At 45.3% G+C, this 14,401-nt stretch overlaps 1 protein-coding gene across 1 annotated transcript; it reads left to right on the top strand.

Moving 5' to 3' along the window:
• Window positions 1-565: 565 nt before the first annotated feature.
• map2k6 (mitogen-activated protein kinase kinase 6) lies at window positions 566-13,785 on the top strand. Its single transcript, XM_068754265.1, has 12 exons — window positions 566-677; window positions 7,949-7,997; window positions 8,685-8,733; window positions 9,067-9,180; window positions 9,564-9,683; window positions 10,076-10,192; window positions 10,342-10,393; window positions 11,182-11,309; window positions 11,855-11,932; window positions 12,886-13,025; window positions 13,383-13,428; window positions 13,708-13,785. The coding sequence occupies exons 1-12, from the start codon at window positions 566-568 to the stop codon at window positions 13,783-13,785; spliced, it is 1,083 nt and encodes a 360-aa protein (XP_068610366.1).
• The last annotated feature ends 616 nt before the right edge of the window (window positions 13,786-14,401 follow it).

Genomic DNA, 14,401 nt, shown 5'->3' with positions numbered 1-14,401 from the left:
GTAAATTTTGGTGTTGCTCAACTTAACTCATACATAAGAACAATGTTCGTCTTGAAAATAGAATGGAGAGGAAGCAATTTTTAAATTGCTAATAAAATAAAAATAAAAATGAATATTATTCTTTTATTTTTTAAAGAAGGACTTTTATGAAAGTCCTCCTTTAGATTCCATCGCGCTGTGATTTAAATGTGATTGCAACTCATCTCATCGCAGACTGACTCGGTTGTCGGGTGCAGCGTTGATAAAACTACGTTTCCCATGACGCTCCGCGCTCCAAGCAGGAAGAACATTCTCTCGCAGGGGTTCACGCCGATCCAAGTTAGGAGCTTTCAGCTGCCAGCCTTTGGCCCATCATGTAACTGCTGCGGAGAATTCTTTGCAGTGCAATTGCAAAAAAATACCTCTTTTCCCGACGCCCGCGGGGGCTGTGCAATTCCAACATCGCATTTTGCACGGACACGCACGCCTCGGACGCAAAAAGGCTCCAAGTGCATGAAGATCGAGGCTTGTATTTTGCATCTTTGTTGCAAAAAAAGCAAGCCAGTGAAGCTCCAGTGCGAGGGCGATGGAGGGAGGGAGTGAGAAAGAAGGCAAAGTCTTTTGTGCTTCCCCTCCCCCTCATCAAAGCAAAGGGGAAATGTCTCAGCCAAAGGGAGGTAAGAATACCCAACCGATCTGTGCAGGACTCCCGACGTGCAATCCCCGCTGCACGGCTTGCAACATGCACGGCTGCAGCTCGAGCACGGCCGGTGCATTTTAAAGTTAGGTGGCTTCGATGGGGTCAGTTGCATTTCCTGTTTCAGATCTTCCCCTTTGCACAGTTCCTGGTAAGACGATGCTCAGAGCGTACTCAGTCCCGTCGGCGTTTATTAGCGACCTATAGACGGAGATGTTGAGATCAGGACGTTGCAACTCTCTTATAATAAACTCTGCACGAGTTTGTGCGTGTGGCTTTCTGCCCATTGCTCAGGGGGAAATAATGAAAGCCATATCGTGTGCAGGACTACAAATATGGTTTGTTGCAGCGAGACGACGTGACGTGACAACTTGCAACTCAACTTTGAGTGGTTATTGGGTGCAGGTTTTTTTTTTAACTCCTCGCTTTGTGATGGGAAATCTAATAATAGAATAAAGTTGTGAGCATTGTGGAAGTGGTGTGTTCAAGTGCAGGGGGGGTGGGGGGGGGGCTTGTTAAGGATGTAAATATGAGCTGTCTCCATTATGTCAGCTGCTCCTCCTGTCCAGGCTGCGGGGTCGAGTGTCCACTGAAGTTCAGCGTTTGGCCCCAGCGTGTGTACAAAAGCACGCAAAGTCACACTTTGACCCCGTCTGATCTGCCGTGCAGCAGCAGTAGGCGCTGTGGAGAAAGCGCGTCCATGCAGCCCGAGAGCTCTTCCATGCAGCTTGAGAGCTCTTCCATGCAGCCCGAGAGCTCTTCCATGCAGCTTGAGAGCTCTTTCATGCAGCTTGAGAGCTCTTCCATGCAGCCCGAGAGCTCTTTCATGCAGCTTGAGAGCTCTTCCATGCAGCCTGAGAGCTCTTCCATGCAGCTTGAGAGCTCTTCCATGCAGCCCGAGAGCTCTTCCATGCAGCTTGAGAGCTCTTTCATGCAGCTTGAGAGCTCTTCCATGCAGCTTGAGAGCTCTTCCATGCAGCCCCGAGAGCACTTCCATGCAGCTTGAGAGCTCTTCCATGCAGCTTGAGAGCTCTTCCATGCAGCTTGAGAGCCCTTCCATGCAGCTTGAGAGCTCTTCCATGCAGCCCAGAGCTCTTCCATGCAGCTTGCAGTCCAGGCAGTGCAGATATTTTCCCCTCCCTTCTTCATGCTTTCCGAGAAGTCACAAAGTGAGGCTGGTTGATTGCACAACATGCAGAACGCACGCACACCAACACAAACACAGTCAGAGGCTGTGCAGGTAGGAGAGAGAGAGAGAGAGCCCCCCCCGATGGTCAAAGCCTTGCACTGTTTATCTGGTACAGTCAATTGTCCGCCCACCTACACAGAGGAACTGTCTTGTTGCAGCCAGTTCATCTTGTGATGACTAATGCCCAGACATTTTTTTTATTGTCCATAGATGAATGGGACTTTTGTGACAGCGGTTGTTGCGTGCTGGAGAAAATCTAGGCTGGAAGAAACAATTTCTTAATCAATCGGCCAGTTTAGTCACTCCATTGAGTGAATAATTTTTTTTCCCCGGATTGTGTCCGGATCGGTGGTGTGAAGCCGGATGGAGATCTGGAATCGGAATAGAAATGCCTCGAATGTATGGTGGAGGTGATTTCAGAAAATCATTGTTGTTAATCCAATCCGCTGATGATGACGATGAATACGTGATTGCAACGCGAAGAGAAGGTTTACGTCAGGAGTCTCCCAGCAAAGTGACCACACCATGAGTGATTACAGTGTGCATCCTAAATGGTGATGCTTCTTTTAGAGGCCCTTGGTTGAGAATAGGGATGTGGTGATTAGGCAATAACAGTGTATGAGCAGGATTCCCAAAATCCAGAAAGCTGTTATTGATTTTTTATGATATAATTGCTGAATTACTTTCCTTGCGTTTCAGCGAATTCTACCCCGAAAATAAGAAATCAGTCCTCCCTGCTGCTGATTTCCTTCTATTCTCATGTCTCCTTCCTAAGCCTTGCCCTGCGTGGTAGTTTTCACCCTCGCCATAGTATGCCGCGTCGAGTGTCCGCCGTGTGCTCGACTGGCCGATGCATCCCTCCCAGCTCCTGTCCTCCCTGCACAAATGTCTCCTCTCCTCATGCTAAATTCAGGCTGCATTTGCAGACACTCATTTTGCCTGGTCAGTTGTTGGACCAGTTGGTCCCGTCGTGGCTGCTGCAACCGTTAGGAGCATTGCTCAGATGATCCACTGAAACTATCCTCTATTCATCGGTATGGCAGAGTAAGCATTGTAGTCCAGCTTTAAGAAGAGGCATTATTAGCGACCACATATTGGAGATTCTATATAAAAAAACGCTGCTATTTTTAGCTGCAAAGCAGAGTTGTACGTCGCAGCTGTGAGCGATCAGCAGCAGTTTTTCTTTGCAATGAAGTTACGCAATGAGTGCGAGTAGTGAAAATGACTGACGCGTAAATTTAGGACTCCTTTCAAACTGGAGTAACCCTCTTTGGTTGTGATGGCAACAGGTTTCCAGATCCCCCCCCCCCCCCCCCAGCAGAAATGTCATCAGAATGGGGTTGAGGTCTCGGAGAGGAGGGCTGTCGCACCGTGCAATGCCAAACAGTGGATGCAAATGATCCAAATGTTGCAACTGGGTCGAGAGAAAAAAGCCTGCAGGGGAATATGCTTGTATGATTCTTAGATGTCGTGCATTAAGGTAACAATTTAGGAAAGTGGCTGCACAAGATGGAATTTGCGCATGAGAGGAATCCGGAGCTACTCTTTCACCCGAATTTGTTCTTTTTATTGTGCTTGCGTTGAATCAAACAACCCATCACCAGTTCCAATTAGCACCTCAGCGCCGATCAGAAATAAGTCTGGTAGTTTATGCCGGTCGTGTGAAGAAAGAAAGAAAGAAAAAACCTCTCAAAGTAAAGCAGCAGATTGTGTGCATGCATTATAGAAGAATCTGAACAACATGAAGGAATAATCATCAAGTGTGGCATAATAGCATCATGTGTTTATGTGTGTGTGTGTGAATATATACAGGAAAACACACAATGATTCACGATGTTGCAGCTCAAGGCCATGGATCCCTTAGTAAATTACGCCTGTCCGTTACCAGGCCTCCGATCCAGTGATGGCATTTTGCTTCGAGCTTAAGCTTGTGTGCAAACGGCTTCAGAACAAACAAGACGCGGAGCAAATATGGCTGCAAGTAGCACTTATTTTCATGATTGATTGATGGTTTCAACCGGTTGTCCAAAGTCTGCCATAAAGGACAAAGAAAATGCTGATATTCAACAACCCAGAACAAGTTTGACTGTTTTGGGCTGAAATATTTAAAGCACCAAACAAGAGCTGGTGACGAATTTTCTGTCGACAAAACAAGATTGAAAGTTTCCTTGATTTAATTTTTTCCATTTGTTATTACAGACCTACGGTTGCTGAATACGGCTGACTCGGCTCAGATTGTTCGCGTGCAGCATGCTCGTGGTTGTCGTAGATTTTCGAAGCAGCTGTCCTTCATCTAAACTCGGTCGGCCGCTGTCGAGGACCCTCGTTTTTTACAACCCAAGCAGTCGGGAGCATCGGCCGATGAAAGATGAGCCCGTAAGAGCTCCGTTATCTGATGCTGGGGCCTTCTTGCTCTGAGGCAATCCAAAGCGGATACCCTGGCGCGGCCCCCGGCTTTCTGCGAGCGCCGTTCTCATTGAACCCGAACTTGCAGGAAGTGTAGCGTGAGCCGGCGACGACTTGATTCCCAAAGGAGCTTCCAACAGCTGTAAGCTAAAGGAGCTGCCGTCTTTGGAAGTGTAGAATATCTCGCAACCTGCCAGAGCGGTCGGAGGGGAGGGGGGGAGGCCCTGGGCTATTTTCAAATCTCTTTTCACTGCCAACTGCACCCCCCCCCCCAACTCTTTTCATCTGTCACTCCATGCCTCCATGTAGCTCTCTGTGTTTCCTGTCCCTCCTTGTCCCACCTTTTGTGCAGTTCCCTGCCTCTCCACTGTCTGCGGTAGATCGGCCTTGCTGTGGGTCTGTGGAATTCCATTGAGGAACTCTTGGGATTGTTGGAATTCCAACCAGAGTGCATGTGAGGGTGAGCAGCAGGGCACCGCCTGTCCCCGTGATCCAAGGCTCATTATCACGCGGGCCGGTTATCACTTGCCCTCACATGCTGCGTCTCTCTGCACGTCTGTTTCCAGCCTGCAGGCCTTCCTGTCAGCATGATGTTTTTTTCCCTTTCACCGTTCACACACACACACGCACACAACAAGGCTGATTACATGCTTATTTCGGGCGTGGCGGAAACCAGGAGCACATCTTCTGTCGGCTTTGCTCTGGCATCTCACCACATACTTGAGCTCATGTGATGCAAATCACCTGGAATGACGCGTCCTGCTGCTTTTAATCAACCCGCCCCGCCTACCACAGTGTGCAAGTTTGTCGCTGTCCTCAGCAAGAATAAAGGACAATATTTTGCCGATTTGCTTTGCCTGAGTGCTTCTGCTTTATTTGATGTATGTTTTTTTTGTGCTGCTATGTTTTGCCGATGTCCCAGTCATAGGAAATCCTCTTTTTTTTTGCCTCAGACAATCTATGACCAGAGGGATGAAATGATCCGAGTGTTTGTTTGTTTTTAAAAAAAGAAACTTCAAAGATGTCTTTTGGAGACTTCATGGTTAATGTTTTACCTTTAAAGATATTCTCAATATTTATAACCTAATCAAGTTATCACACAAACATGTGAATATCTTTTATATTATTTATATTTTTTTGACCTGTTTACATAGGCCTAAAAAAATGCCAAAATATTTTGCAAATAAAAGCATTTGCAAATGTGCTGTAAGGCTATTCTAAACATTAGAAGATCAGCCGAGATAAAGGTGCACAACATTCCACACATTCTAATTATTTCCCAACAATAATGACTCCATAGGAAAAAAACTTTGTGCTTTATATCTGTAAACTTCAAACAATGCAGCCCTCTGCAATGACGATGGATTTAATAATATCAACTACTGAACGCTGAGCCTATTTATTCAATGTTCTGTTCTTGTTACAAGAAGTGGAAGTAGCAGTAACTTCCACCATCAAGCGATCGGTAAAAAAAATTTCATTGTTACCGGTACGTATAATTGACTGAACTGTTAATCAGAATTTCTGATTGATTCGTAGATTATTTGCCAGCGAAGGATCTCAGTGCTTTCTTCTTCTCTGCCGCGCTATAATACAAAGCAGAACGCATGCTTATCCCTGCCAGCTAAAACCATTACATAATACACCACCCTTCTGACCCCCCCCCCCCCCCCCCCAACAACGTCCTCTTTTTTTTTTTCTCCCACTACCTCTCTTTGCTCTCTTCTCATTCGGCAGCAGAAGATGTTTGGCGTCCTCGTTGGTGGAGACGTGCGATCTTGCATGCCGCACTGAGCTGCGTGTCCGATTTATGTTGCTTCCTGTCTCAGGATCTTCATGGTTTGAGTTCGCAGCATCATTGTTGGAGGTTACCGGTAATCACCTGACAAATGACTTTGCTTCTCATCGTCATGTGGAATCTGTACTTCCCTTCATTGAAAAAAAATGTTTCCTGCAGCTAAACAAGCAGATTGTGGTAAATTGGATTTCTGGGAAATTTGTCCTTCCTTTTCCTGATGTAGATGTGGAGCAAAATATTGAAACTACAATTATCCAAATAGTTATTGATATGATAATTATTTCTAAAACACGTTTTTTTCCCAGGTGTGTCCTACCGGTAATTGTTTTGAACGCACCGTGCCAGTCATGTGCTAAGACGTGTCTGCTAACACGTCTGTGCCAGACTTTGCAGCACAATGCGTCCAGGATGTTGCAGAATGCCGTGACAACCGTCCCAAAGCTCCTCCTTCTAATAAAGTAGCGCCACTGAGATGGATTTGCAGACCTGCTGCAGGTGTTTGTGGTCTGTGTTCTGCCTGGTTCTTAATGTGCGCCGATTTGTTGCGGGTTTCCAGTTACTACTGTTGTGTGTGTAAATCCCGGAGACCGGGAGGCAGGCAAAGCGAGGCACGGTGGAGGGCCCGCGTATAACAGCAGTGTCACACCCGCCAGTGTTTAAATAAACCAGGACACCCTGAACCCACCATGTGTTTGTGTGTGATGCGCCTCCAGGAAGGCTTTTTGTCAGACAGATCCGTCCATCGTTGCGTACGTTGGCCCTTAAACTGGAACGAGATCTGACTGGCTTCAGCTGCTTCAATCTAGTCTGAGGAGGTCTGAGGCAGATGCCCGCACACACACACACACACACACACACACACACACACACAGGATCACGCCCATGGGAAACTATAACGCCCCATTAGGAAGGCGTCCAGCCTTGGGACCGTCAGTGCAGCACCTCCAGGTGGAGAGAGCACACCTGAGCTGCCAGACCTCCTCCTCCTCCTCCTCTTCTTCTTGCTCTCAGGATCTTTTGCGCTCAAATAGGATCTGGAGTCAATTACTGCATCCAACCATAAATGTCAATGATGAGACGGAGCTTTGGCCTCCTGCTGCAGTTGCTATGTCAACAGGAAATCTCCGAAACGAACTGTAAGCCGGATGCGATTCATAGGAGATGCTGTGTGTGTGTGTGTGTGTGTGTGTGTGTGAGTGTGTGTGTGCGCGCGTTTGTCTGGACGTCTAACGTAAGCGCAACCAGGAAAAACGGTTTGGATTTTGAATCTGAATCGAATTTCCTTTAAGAATATAACAAGGAGCTGCTGACTCACTCTGAACATCATCGAGGTTTGACTGAAGTTTCCCTTCCCTTAGTTCTTTAACTTAATTTCCGTTTGTCCTCATTCTGCTTATAAGTCGATATCGCATTGATGCTGATCGCCCGATCCCTCATCCCTAAGTGATGTTAAGACGTTAAGTGCGCTTTCATTTTGTGGTCGGCTCATCTGGAGTCTCATCCGGATGCTTTCCTTCTTGCCTTCGCCCCCACTAGAGCACGCTCTGCTCGTACTGTAGATTGATTCAGCACTGATCATTGATATCATCAATCGAATTTATCAAACATGTCACCTATTACCATTTTAACGTTTTATACGGGTGTCAGTTCTGTAAAAAAAATAATAATTCAAAGGTGTCACTTTCTTGGAAATTTGCCCCGGAATCTTTTTTTAACCCCCCTGACCAAGAAAATAACAACCATTTCAGTCATGAAAGTTGCAGCAATAATCCTTTAACCGTCAGCTTTTAGCACGAATATCAACTAATTTATAGCTTCTGCCTCAGCTTCTTAATGATATTCTGTGTCTGATGTGTGTTTCCAGGTAAGAGGAAGCCAGTGCTCAAGCTGTCTAAAGAGGTATTTGAGCAGCCTCCTCCTGCTGCAGCGTAAGTTGACTCTCACTTCATCAGTGCGAAAAACCATCATCACATTCTGCTTAACACAAAGAGTTCAATGATTCCAATATACGGCACTGATATCGCTTTAATGGGAATCCTTCAGCTTTTGTTTGGTACATTGTTGAAGTTCCAATCCCTCTTGACATTTAACATGAAGCTCAGAATTTAGGAGGATACTTCTAGTAGCTTTCGTTTTAAGCCGTGTGAACATAGTTATTCAATTTAAATTATAAAAAAATCTTTATATTTAATTATTTCACTGTGTAACTTGTTTCCCCCCCCCCAGCTTATTTTTTTTTTCTGTTTTGTTTCTTTCATTGGGTTACTTTTCATTTAATTTTCCAACTAGTGTAACTTGTTCATCGTCACAGAAGTGTCTGTCTTTTCATAAATCCGTTTGTAACACGAGTTCAACTTTTCTGGAAACAGGTAAATGGTAAATAATTGTTTTTAATGTATGTATTTTATTTGTTTGTTTTTTTATTATTATTTTCTCTTAATTTATTCAGAACAGAGACACATGTCTTGATAGATAAGGTTTTTCGTGTTCTCTGTTCAGTTTCCCTTTGAGATTTTTCATTTAAACATGTTGACTTTATATTTTATAGTCATTTCCTCCTGACTTGCTAAATGCAACCAGTTTATCACGTCTGTTTTTCTGTCCCTGTGCTTTAGACCCCCCAGAGATTTGGACTCAAAAGCTTGCGTGACCATCGGAGAGAAGGTAACTGCGGCTCATTTTCTGGACTCATTTCCGATCGGCACATTTTCACTTTTATCTTTGCACCTTTTCCAAATCCCCTTCAGGGGTTCTATTTTTTCCTCTTGCCTTGGACTCTTGCATAACTCCTCACTGTTTACTTACCCCCCCTCCTCCTCTTCTCTTCGCTTCGCTGTTAAGATGGCCTGGATGAACATTACAGCCGAATTGAACACTTCTGATTATGGGGAGACCGGAATGCCTTTATTTGCCCATCGCAGAGCTGCTGTTCTAAACCTCCGTTCATGTTAAGCATGTGTTTTTTGTTTTGTTTGTTTGTTTGTCTTTACGGAGCAGAATTTCGAGGTGAAAGCAGATGACTTGGAGCAGATCTGTGAGCTGGGCCGAGGAGCGTACGGCGTGGTGGACAAGATGAGGCACGTCCCCAGCGGACTGATCATGGCCGTGAAGGCAAGTGAAGGGCAGCGCGCTTGCGCTCGCACAGAACGTCCCGGCGCTTTCACACTGAAGCCGTCAGATCGATGAGCGGAAGATAAACTGCAGCACAAGTGCAGTCTCCACGACGCTGTGGTGGTCAGTTTAAATAAAGTTTTTACAAAGAAGGGATTTAGTGTCGAAAGAAAGGACTCGAGAGTTATTTGCGGGACGCCTGTAGCTCCACGGTGAAGACAAGTTTGACTTCCTTCATGCTCTGTTTGAAACAGAAATCTTCAGCAGTGGAAATTTTACCAAACTACTTTTTTATTTTATGGTGTTAGTTTCATCTGAACATTCCTAAAAAAAAATGCATTATATGAATCTCAATATATAATTTCGCCGTTGTCCTCTCTCAGCGGATTCGGGCCACGGTGAACACTCAGGAGCAGAAGAGGCTGCTCATGGATCTGGACATCTCCATGAGGACGGTGGACTGTTTCTACACGGTCACCTTCTACGGAGCGCTGTTCAGAGAGGTAACCTGTAAATCCCAACGCAAGGCCTGTCTGTGGTCCTCGCAGGTTTTAATAGATCAATTTTAATTAAATCCTTCATCGCATCTTCTTAGTATCTAATATTAATACATTTCACATAAGCCGACATTCGCCGATGTCTCGCTTATGGATCATTTGCTTCTCAAAGTCTGCATCCCCTTATTGATTTTGCAGTAAACTATCAAACACCCCTCGAAAACAGCAAAGTCGATATTCCGGATTTCCTGAGCGTGACTAACGCACTGGAAAATCTGTTGCTTCCTGTCTGCCTGGAATGCATCCTGGTGCTTTGTTCGTTTCCTTTTTCTTTTCTTCTTTTGTTTTTACCCCCTCCACCCATCTCTCTCTATCCAAATTTGACTTCACGTTGCCAGGGCGACGTCTGGATCTGCATGGAGCTGATGGACACCTCCCTCGACAAGTTCTACAAGCAGGTGATCGAGAAGGGCATGAAGATCCCGGAGGACATCCTGGGAAAGATTGCCGTCTCAGTGGGTTCACTCGAATCGCTCCACAACGCGAAGGATTAAACATTTATACGCCACGATGCGTTTCCTGTGAATACTGAGCTGATGCGAGGTTCAAGGCATTATTTGTTATATAACTCTCATTTGCTTATTAATGGCCTTTGTTATTACAGATAGTAAAAGCCTTGGAGCATCTGCACAGCAATCTGCAAGTCATACACAGAGGTAAGAGCCTCGTAATGACCGATGATGATGCATCCTTCCTTCCTCCCTTCCTTCCAGTACTTTGACTGATTTTTCTGATGACTCAGATTCAGCCATTGACATCTAGCACACGCCATGAAGTGCGTTAAAGTCTGCATGCAGTTTAGGAACTTTTCCCACAATAAGATGCACTTACAAATCATTTTCATATGTGTTTTGTGGACAGTATGTTAAATAATAATAATAAAAAAAAATGCCTGCAGTCCTTTGTGCGCAGAGTGTTTACCGATGGTGATAGTATTTCCGAGCACATGTAATTATAGCCTTTGTGCAAGCAAATGTCTCTCACCTCAGCCTATCCTTGCATGCGAAAGAGCCTCGGGAGAATGCTGCAATCATCACCGAGAAAAGTCCATCACCAGGAATTATGTAACCTGCTTAGGTGCAGACCGTTGTCGTTTAAGCATTTCACAATCGTCCGAGTTTTTTTTATCCTAGAGTTTAGAAATGTGAAAACAAGCTGGTGTTGATTTATTGCAGGTGAACAGGAAGTCAAAAAATAAACGTACCCAAATCTAAAGCACGCATTCATTTAATCGAGGTTCTTCAACTTCAAAGGGGTTTGAATCCTTCCTGTGTTTACACTTTGTGGCTCGCGTCTCACCAAACCTCTGTCATTAGGAAGGATTCTTAAGTGTGAAAATTACATTGATAGCGTCTTAACCAGTGAGCCGCAGCACTGGGGTGGCTGCAGAAAAAAAACCCCCCCAAAGTGTTTCTTCTTCTGACATCCGTCTTTGCCGTCGTAGACGTGAAGCCCTCCAACGTGCTGATCAACACTCAGGGCCAGGTGAAGATGTGCGACTTCGGCATCAGCGGATACCTGGTCGACTCTGTGGCTAAAACCATGGACGCCGGCTGCAAACCCTACATGGCGGTAGGCGGAGAAAAGCACCCGGCGATTCACACGGGCGTTTCTGTATCAAATAAGAGTTCAAGCCGAGGACAGACAGAATGTATGAACATTTGAAATTGATAATGAGAGTAGCTCTGAATGCTGCCCCGCCGTGTCGGCCTCTCCTCCGGCCCAGCATGAATGCAATAGTTATTCACGCTGAACAGGCTCCGCACACAGACGTCCTCGCAAACATGACAACGCAACAAAACAGGCACTCGATTGGGAAAGCATTGCTTTGACATGCTAATTGCTATTATAAGTCAGACGGCTCGTCGGGGCGTTCTACCCGTTCTACCTGTCGAGTGGCTCGAAACGGCATGTTTCAAAGCAATTCACACGTTTAAACCACCTGGTTGCGTTTGAACCCGAGCTGCTTGGCTGCTGATTGGCCGAGCACCGAGGGAACATTAGCAGCCTGTGTGTCGACAAGAAGCGTAGGAATGACGGGGAAGTGAGCAGGTCGGCCTTGACGACCGCCGCCGCCGCCGCCGTAAGTGACCTCAGCTGACCTTCTGTCCCTGCAGCCAGAGAGGATCAACCCTGAGACGAACCAGAAAGGCTACAACGTGAAGTCGGACATCTGGAGTTTAGGAATCACGATGGTGAATCAGCTTTCATGGCTCTTTGAGTTTTCATTTCTGTGTGAATATTTCAATTGCAAGCTTTCTAATCTCAAACACGCGTGGCTTTAAATGTGTCCCATCGTGCTAATCTTAAGGTCTTCATTATGTCGAAATAATGAGGCACAACTCGAGGTAAAGTGGAGTCTAGACATATTATTAAGAGTGGTTAATAGTTCATCACCTTCAAATTTGAGCGTTTCAGACGCTATTTTGTTTTTTGGCTTTGTGGAGTCTGCAAACAAAGGCCGTCTCTCCTTACTTTGAATCTGGCACATCTTTTGGTTTCAGGTTCTGATGATGAGCAGCCAGTGTTCCAGAACGAGACCAATTTGAATGACAATAACAAAAGCAGAATGACGATTCGGTGGCAAGAAGAGAACAGTTTTAAATGAGAGATGACAAACAATAATGGCTCGGTTTTAGTAGTCGAAGGGGGGGCACCGCACCGGCCCCGTCTTCAAGCCACACAGACCATGGATGTTAAAACAAATGCAAAGGGCTCATTTTATTTTAAACCAGTTAGTCTGCAGGATCGAGTGCAGTTACTGTATGACATCTAAATATTTAATTACAGCAGTAGTAGTTAGTCTGATAAAATGGTGAGGACGGCGCATGATGTGTTCGAGCCAAACGCAAATGCTTTTTAATTCATAGCAGCATCGTGAGAGAAAAGCAGGAAATGCACTCATCGGCAAATACATTCTTTTATTGACCTATGACAAATTGATTTCAACTAAATTACGATAGAAAGTCGGTCTATCCTGTACCTGACGCTCCATGGGGTTAAACCTTAGTAACGGACTGTTTTCACGTCTTGTGAAACTGTATTGCTGTACCCAAATCTTTGCTCATTCACCCAGAAACCACAATGTAGTTGAATGACAGAAACGTTTTCTGTTTCCGAGTGACATCTGCTCCTCTCTGCGACTCAGATCGAGCTCGCCATCCTGCGCTTCCCCTACGAATCCTGGGGCACGCCCTTCCAGCAGTTGAAGCAGGTGGTGGAAGAGCCTTCGCCCCAGCTTCCTGCTGAGCAGTTCTCCCCCGAGCTCGTGGACTTCACCTCTCAGTGGTGCGTCTTCTTTTTCATTGTCTTTGTGACCCATTCAGGGTTGATCGCTTTGGGCTAGAAGCCAGTGGACTTACTGTTCCCCTTTTAAATTAGACCAAAAAATAAATAAAAATGTGTGTTGATCTGGTTTTCAAGACAGTGAATGAAAGTTGAGATTAATCAGTATAATTCTGTGACGTAGAATTTGACAGGTGAGCAGCTCATTATTACGTACCCTTATATGGTCGCGTGTTTATCCGACTCCAGACCGTTTGGTTCTCTTTTTACTGCTCTTCATTCTTTGTTAGATGATGTTTGTGGGAATTGAACGGAATCTCAGATTGCAGTCAACATTTTCATCCATTTTGTCTCCTGCAGCTTAAAGAAAGTGTCCAAAGAGAGGCCGACTTACACAGATCTCATGGTGGGTCCTCTGTTTGTTTGTTTTTTAAACATCTTTCTCATAGTGTAATAAATACTTGCTTCATTGTCCTTCCTCTGCGTTTGTAGCAGATTCCATTCACGCATGTATTACGTCTTTGCGCCTTGTAATACTGTCATTCAGACACTGGAGAGCGTCCTGAGACCATTACATCAGTTTTGTCTGACTCTCCCTTCACCCTTTTAGAAGCCGTGCTTCAATGCAAATCGCCTGCCACATTTTGATGACCTGCTATTTGAATAATCTCATCTCCCTCCTCAGCAACATCCCTTCTTCACCTCCCATGAGGCCAAAGAAACCGACGTGGCTAGCTTTGTGAAAGTTATCTTGGGGGACTGAGGTGCCACCCCCTGCACAGGAGGGAGGAAGGATCTGTTTAAAAAAAAAAAGAGAGAGAGAGAGAGAAAAGAAATCCAATAAGCAAATGAAAACCAATCGGCCCCTCTTACCTGTAGGACACCCCTTGCCTTGCCACACCCTCACTGCTCCTTCCAGAATCAGAGCCCAAAGGAGACACTCGTCTCCCCGACCTCCTGGCCTCCAGGGGAGTCAAACATAATCTGACATAATTTAAGACATCTGTATGCAAAAACTCCTTCCTTGGTTAGACTTGTCTGTGCACCGCCCACTACTCGAAAAAATTGTTATTCGCCATTTTGACCGTGTGTGGAGTTTAAATGTCACAGTGGTCAAATCTTTGTTTTTCTTTTTACTGAAAAGTAAGGAGGTGCAGATTATATCGTACAAGATGAATGAAATAATGCTATCTATGTGTAATCTAAATGTGTGTATACTCAAAACATTTATTCATTGACTGCATGTACAGAATATCTTTCTGGGTCAGATTGGGCTCATGTGGCCAGTGAGGAACAGCCTCACTACCCCTAGTGGTCACCATTATGTACTGCACTTCGACTGCCTTCCCCTGATTCAGCAGTTCCCTGACATGTTTTGG

The sequence above is a fragment of the Brachionichthys hirsutus genome, chromosome 21 (assembly GCF_040956055.1).
Source record: "Brachionichthys hirsutus isolate HB-005 chromosome 21, CSIRO-AGI_Bhir_v1, whole genome shotgun sequence".
NCBI lineage: Eukaryota > Metazoa > Chordata > Actinopteri > Lophiiformes > Brachionichthyidae > Brachionichthys > Brachionichthys hirsutus.
Note: the sequence above shows the minus strand (reverse complement) of the source record. Positions and strands in the feature narration are given on the sequence as shown.

Coding starts and splice junctions, on each gene's coding strand:
- map2k6 (XM_068754265.1), top strand. CDS start 566: ATGGAGGGAGGGAGTGAGAAAGAAGGCAAAGTCTTTTGTGCTTCCCCT. Junction 8,734..9,066: donor GCGTGACCATCGGAGAGAAG/GTAACTGCGGCT, acceptor TTTACGGAGCAG/AATTTCGAGGTGAAAGCAGA. Junction 9,181..9,563: donor GACTGATCATGGCCGTGAAG/GCAAGTGAAGGG, acceptor GTCCTCTCTCAG/CGGATTCGGGCCACGGTGAA.